The sequence below is a fragment of the Tasmannia lanceolata genome, unplaced genomic scaffold (genome assembly GCF_043159265.1).
Source record: "Tasmannia lanceolata isolate RefF3 unplaced genomic scaffold, GAP_Taslan_0.1 ptg000015l, whole genome shotgun sequence".
Lineage (NCBI taxonomy): Eukaryota > Viridiplantae > Streptophyta > Magnoliopsida > Canellales > Winteraceae > Tasmannia > Tasmannia lanceolata.
In genome coordinates this window covers 895,147-902,394 of record NW_027518692.1, presented here as the reverse complement: position 1 = coordinate 902,394, position 7,248 = coordinate 895,147, and the positions used below count along the sequence as shown (strand labels likewise).

General features: G+C 42.4%; 1 protein-coding gene across 1 annotated transcript; it reads right to left on the bottom strand.

Moving 5' to 3' along the window:
* Positions 1–3,264: 3,264 nt before the first annotated feature.
* Positions 3,265–4,233, bottom strand: LOC143846273 (uncharacterized). The gene is made up of 3 exons (XM_077354710.1): positions 4,117–4,233; positions 3,943–4,035; positions 3,265–3,516 (listed from the first exon to the last, which is right to left on the bottom strand). Exons 1-3 carry the CDS (start codon positions 4,231–4,233, stop codon positions 3,265–3,267), a joined length of 462 nt encoding a protein of 153 aa, XP_077210825.1.
* Between the last annotated feature and the right edge of the window lie 3,015 nt (positions 4,234–7,248).

Here is a 7,248-nt window from a genome sequence, read left to right as displayed (position 1 = left end):
GGGAAATGATATTGACACATCCATGCTTAATATTTGCTCAAACTCGACTTGTCTTTTCTTCATGATATCCTCTTACAGGGTACCTTGGGAACGGTGATGACCATTGACGATTTTTTTAAACACCGAGACGAGAAACAAGATGGGCTAGCGAAAATGCTATTTGGAGCTTAGTGGTACAAATGGGAGAGTGTTAATACCAAAACTCATGGGTAAGTTGTAACTCTTTCAAATTTTTGCGAAAATGAGATAGAGGATCAGGGCAATTGAACGGAGGATGCCAATGAGGTTCAGAGATCACCCATGCTTTCAAACGATTTCCAAAATATATGGAAATGGGCATTTTTAGGGTTTTCGGGTTTGATTTTTAGAAAATTTTGAGATTCGGTTCAGGGATTTTATTCGACTTCAAGGCTTTATTCGATTTTGAGGGCTCTAGGGTCCGGTCAAAATGGGGTGTCTACAGATTCCCCTCTGTGGCAGAGGGCGCTTGTCGCATGAATGCCAGAGCTGAAGAGACAACACATTTTGATCGGCCCGAAATTTCAAATGAAAAGATACACAAGGGATTGGATTTTTATTGAATGGCAATTTGGACTTTGAACAATCAAGCGGAACCCACACGCACTGAAAAAAGAATTTTTAGTTAGGCGGGACCTTCGCGCACTAACAAACGGGAGGTTTGGTTAGGTGGAACCTTCACACGCTAACCACAGGGAAGCTTTGTTATGCGGAACCTTCATGCAGTAACAAGAAGGGGAAATTTATTACGCGGAACTCTCATACAGTAACAGAAGGAGGAATTTTAATTAGGCGGAACCCTCACGCATTAATCGAAAGGAAAAGCTTAGTTATGTGGAACCCTCATACAGTAACAAAAAGGGGGAATTTTAATTAGGCAGAACCCTCACGCACTAATCAAAAGGGAAAGCTTTGTTATGCGGAACCTTCACGCAGTAACAAGCAATATAAATTTGTTATGTGGAACCCTCACACAGTAACAAAAGGTGGAATTTTAATTAGGCGGAACCCTCACGCACTAATCAAAAGGGAAAGCTTTGTTATGCGGAACCCTCACGCAGTAACAAGCAATGAAAATTTGTTATGTGGAACCCTCACACAGTAACAAAAGGTGGAATTTAATTAGGCGGAACCCTCAGCACTAATCAAAAGGGAAAGCTTTGTTATGCGGAACCCTCACGCAGTAACAAGCAATGGAAATTCGTTATGTGGAACCCTCACACAGTAACAAAAGGTGGAATTTAATTAGGCGGAACCCTCACGCACTAATCAAAAGGGAAAGCTTTGTTATGCGGAACCCTCACGCAGTAACAAGCAATGGAAATTTGTTGTGTGGAACCCTCACACAGTAACAAAAGGTGGAATTTAATTAGGCGAAACCCTCATGCACTAATCAAAAGGGAAAGCTTTGTTATGCGAAACCCTCACGCTGTAACAAGCAATGGAAATTTGATCGAGGAGTGAAACTCTTATGAAAAGATTGATACTCTCCCGCTTTTGATTGATTGATTGATTTGAATTGATTGATTTGGATTGATTTCTTTGGAGATTACTTTGTCTCTCCAAAGAAGCGGGAACTTTTTTTTTTTTTGATACGCTTGCTGGATTGATTGATTGATTTGGATCGATTGATTGATTCAGATTGATCCCCTTGAGAATTGCTTTGTCTCTTGCCGAGAAAATGGGAGTGCGAGTTCCTTGCTGAGGACCGGACTCTCATGATTTGCTGGGATTTTGGATATTGACCCTTTTTTAAAGAATTGGATTTTGCTGGGGATTGAATGCTTTGAGCAGTTGACAGCGGACTCTCTGGGAGGTAGATGTTAGACTCCCTTGGGGACTAGTTTTGCTGATGAGCTAACTATAGAGTAGCCTTAGCTGGGGAATTTGGAGGTTTGACTCGAGATGTGCTCGAGCTTCACTCATCCCAACTTGCTGGAGACATTGGTTTATTCTGATTGTCCTTGTGGATTTGACAGCTTTTATGACTTGGCGTGATTTGCCAAGTCATAAAAGATGCCCCTAGTGTATTTCATACTTCCATGACTAGAGTCTTAATAGAGCAATACAAATGCAGGGAAACAAATATTTCATTTCATGAATATTGGATTTACAAAGCTTTGCGTGTAGAGGAAACATGAGAACCATAAGATCAATTCTGCCTGAAAGGTCTCTTTCAAATCTGCCAGCTGACAAAATTTCAATAGGCCTGATAGCCTGCCACTCTTCTGAACCTTGTTCTGATTTATTCCGTCTTCCGGAGAAGCAACTTCTTGCTTTGGTGCCTGTCACCCCAGCTCTGGGAAAGGTACAGACCATACAAGACGTTCGAGATTTTGACTTGACACGCGATAGACTTCGACAAGTGACAAGTAAAAGACATTGACAAACACAGGACTTGGATTTCAAGAAATACTCAACTTGCTTCTTGACCTGACAAATATTTTAAATGGTGAAGGGTAACCACTCTTAGAGTGACCTGAATACCATGCTTAAAAGTGATTCATTCCCTGTTCGGAATTACCATCATGGTCATTAAACCCCTTCGATTGCTTAGTCTTAAATGACCCTAATTTAGAGGAAGATCAAAGCAAGTCATGCTGGCACTACTCAGACTTTGATGATGCCATTACTGGGTTACAAGCCTTGTCTGCCTCAGTTGTTCAACTTCTTTAGAAATCACTGCCATTGACCAGATTGCTTTTTCAGGATTTCAATTTAGCGGACCGCTTGCCTTAATTTTTGCCTGAATTGCCCTTGCGAGTTTTCAATCCAGCAGGCTCACACCTTGATTTTTTTGCCTAAGCCGCCCTTTCGGGTTTTCAGCTTAGCAGGTGAATGACCCTAACTTTTGCTTAGATCGCCCTTGCGGGTTTTCAATCTAATGGGTTTCCAGACTCCATATTTTTTTTATTTTTTTTAGCCACAAATCTTCGCCTATTGCACCAAAAGGACTTTTTAGGTAGGTTAGGGTTTGAAAGAACAGAGTTTTGATAAGTTTTCTAAGGTTTCGACCGAATCCGGACTAGCCAGACTGCCTACGTACCCCCAAAGGATGAGGATCAGGTCGTGCGTAGGTCAAGGCACAAATGCCCCTAGTTTATGGGTTTTGAAAATAGAATGGTTTTGATTTTGTGTAAGCTCAAAAGGGTTTTGCAAAGGATTCTTTTGATACGTTTTTTTTTTTTTTTAAGAAAGGATTTTTAGTTTGAAGCTCTGGTCGGCCAAGGAAGGCCTTCTGGTGCTTTAAGCATAGTATTTCTTGAGTTGGTCAAGGTTTGTTGGCTCTGTTAGCTTTTCTCCATTTTCATCGAGGAGTCTGACGGCTTTTTCAGGCAGGACTTCGTCAACAATGTATGGACCTGACCATTTCGGCTTGAATTTACCCCTGGGATCATATACCGGTGCCCGGAAGGATTTCAGAACAAGATCTCCTTTCTTGAGGTCTCGAACTCGAACTTTCTTGTTGAAGGCTCTCTCGACGCGGCGTTGATACCCCTGAACATGGTACAATGCTTTCAGCCTCTTTTCGTCAATCATTTGTAACTCCTAATATCTGGCTTGAGCCCAAACAGATTCTGGCAACCCAGCTTCCATCATCACTCTCAAGGAGGGAATTCGCAGTTCAACAGGCAAGACAGCTTCCATTCCGTACACCAGAGAATACGGAGTTGCACCTGTAGAGGATCTGATAGACATCCTATAGGCCCACAAAGCATACGGGAGCTTGTTCGACCAATCTTTGTAAGTATCGGTCATCTTGCTGATGATCACCTTGATGTTTTTGTTAGCGGCCTCAACAGCTCCGTTTGTTTGGGGTCTATAGGGTGACGACTTATGGTGCTTGATCTTAAACTCCTCACACAGGCGCACCACCTCCTTCTTGAAATGGGACCCATTGTCTGAAATTAGTTCATGTGGTACTCCATATCTGCAAATAATATTCGCTTTGATGAACCTTGCAACAGAAGCCGAGGTCAATGACGCATACGAAGCAGCTTCTATCCACTTTGTGACCTAATCAATGGCAACCAAGATATACTCATGCCCACTAGAAGACTTCGGACTTATCTTCCCGATGATATCTATTCCCCATACTGAGAATGGCCACGGTGAAGTAAGAGAATGTAACTGAGAAGGCGGCACATGGATGAGATTGGCATAGACCTGACATTTGTGACATTTCTTCACATAGGCGTAGCAATCTGCTTCCATTGTCGGCTAGTAATAACCAAGTCTGAGAATCTTCCTTAACAGCATCTTTCCGTTCATGTGAGGTCCACAGACTCCTTCGTATGTCTGCTCTATGAGTTCAGCGGCTTGATCCTCATCTATACACAAAAGTTGGATTCCATCAAACGACCTTCTGTACAACTCCTCACCACATATGATAAAGTTAGAGGCCAATTTCTGAAGAGACCTTCACTCTTTTCCTGAAGCTTCAGGCGGATGTCCTTTGCCTGAGATGAAGTTTTTGATATCTGTGTACCAAGGCTTGCAATCTGAACACCTCGCTGCTATTTCAATAGCGTTAACATATGATGGGGCCCATTGAAGCCGTACTTCTAATGGTTGAACCTCAATTGTTGCAGAAATATCAAGCATTGAAGCCAGAGTAGCTAATACATCAGCAAAATGATTCTTTGTTCTAGATAGGTGAGTGAAAGTGATATTTCTGACTTTCCTGACCAGAGACACTAGGTATGTATTGTAAGGAATCAACTTATCTTCTCTTGTTTTCCAGTTTCCGTTGATTTGACAGATGATTAGAATTGAATCTCCGAATACGTATAGGTCCTGAATGTGCAAGGCTATGGCTGCTTCCAAACCTGCGATACACGCCTCGTATTCTGCCATATTGTTTGTGCACTTAAATTGAAGCTTGATGGATATAGGGATATACTCTTTTCTTGGTGAAACCAACAGCGCCCCTACACCTTGGCCTCGATTGTTGATTGCTCCATCAAAGTACATCAACCACTTTGTGTCTGGAACTTCATCTTCCACAATCATTATCTCCTCATCTGGAAACTCTGCTTTCAAAAATTCATTATTTTCTGCTGGTGAATCGGCTAACTGTTCAGCTATCACGCGCCCCTTAATTGACTTCTGAGTGACATAAGTGATATCGAACTCAGACAATAACAACAACCACCTGGCGGTTCTTCCGGTGAGAGCTAGCTTCTCGAACAAATATTTCAATGGGTCCATCCGTGAGAGTAGAAGAACCCTATTCGAGAACAAATAATGCCTCAGCTTCTGAGTAGCCCAAACCAGTGCTAGACAAGTCTTCTCAAGAATGGTATGTTTCTGCTCGTACTCCAACATTTTCTTGCTGATGTAGTAAATGGCTCTTTCTCTCTTTGACTCCGGGTCTTGCTGCGCTAACATACACCCCATCGATGTGTCAGTAACAGACGAGTACAGCAACATCGGTTGTCTTGGTATGATTGGTGACAAAACTGGTGGTAAAGCCAAACACTGCTTGATTTTCTCGAAAGCTTCTTGAAACTCTTCGTTCCATTTCTTTGAAGCATTCTTCTTTAAGAGCTTGAAAACCGGTTCACAAGTCGTTGTCAATTGTGCAATGAACCTTCTCAAGTACTGGACCTTTCCTAAGAACTCACGAATCTGTTTCTCAGTCTTTGGCGGAGCCATTTCTTGGATAGCTTTGATCTTCTATGGATCTACTTCAATCCCTCTCTGGCTGACCAAGAATCCCAGCAGTTTTCCTGATGTAACCCCAAATACACACTTATTCGGGTTGAGACGGAGCTTGAACTTTTGGATTCGCTGGAAGAACTTTCTCAATGCCCCTGCATGCTCTTCCCTGCTTGTCGCTTTAACGATCATGTCATCAACATATACTTCGACCTCTTTGTGTATCATGTCATGCAGTAAAGTGGTGGCAGCCCTCTGATATGTTGCTCCAGCATTTTTGAGTCCAAATGGCATAACTCTGTAACAATATGTCCCCCATTGAGTGATGAAGGCCATCTTGGTCATGTCTTCAGGAGCCATCTTGATCTGGTTGTATCCTGAGAATCCATCCATAAATGAAAGGAGAGCATGGCCTGCTGTGTTGTCCACCAAGATGTCAATGTGTGGCAAAAGGAAAATCATCTTTCAGACTTGCTTTGTTCAGATCTCTGAAATCCACACACATTCTGACTTTTCCGTCCTTTTTGGGCACCGGTACTATGTTGGCTAGCCATTCAGGGTATTCAACAACTTGTATGAAGCCAACATCCAATTGTTTCTGAACTTCATCTCTGACTAGCAAGTCTCACTCTGGTTTCATTTTCGGAGTGTTTGCTTTTTCGGCCTGGCACCCGGGATTAGGGGAAGTCTATGTTGAACAATGTCTTCACTTAATCCCAGCATGTCATCATAGGACCAAGCGAAAACTTCTTTGAATTCCTTTAATAGGGCAATTAATTCCGCACGCTCTTCAGGAGTTAATTTTTGCTAATTTGAATTTCCTGAATTAGGGTTTCATCACCAATATTGATGGTCTCGATTTCCTCTTCGAATGGTTTTGCTCGACACTGCTCCTCCTGCCTAATCATGTGTTTGATTTCAGGGGGAGTTTCGTCGGCATCCTCATTAGAGGGGGAGTCTAGATTATTATTATTATCAATTTGATCAGATAAAGAAGCAGAAATTGAAGTAGAGACAGGCAAATAAAAAGAAAAGTCTTTTATTTCATTCAAAGAAATTGAAGTTACATCTGTTGACGTGCCCTCAATGGGCTCAGTATTGAAATCTTTAGAAATCTTTACAGACTCATCATCAGACTAGACTATCGTATGAACGGACTTGACAGACTCGGTAGACTCAACGGAAGATGCAATGGATTCTGCATCGGACTGAACAACAGCATCAGGAAACTCCACATCAACGGGCTCGATCACAACTGTACATGCATCAAAAGAAACATCAGATATAGCAAACTCTATTTTGGACTCTGAAATGGACATATAGCTAGAGACCACGAACTCTTTGATAGAAACAGGGCTGTACTGGATGACGACTTGGGGTATGACCTGGGAACTCCAGTTCGTGAGAGGTCCCTCGGCTGGGGTGATAAGGCTTTCAGGATCAAGGATCAGCGCATCTCCTCCAATCATGGCTACAATCGGTAACTCAACCTGGAACAGGGAATTCAGAAGACACGGCTCAAGGATATCAGCCCAATCAACCTCTGGTTCGATCTCATGAATCTGCAAA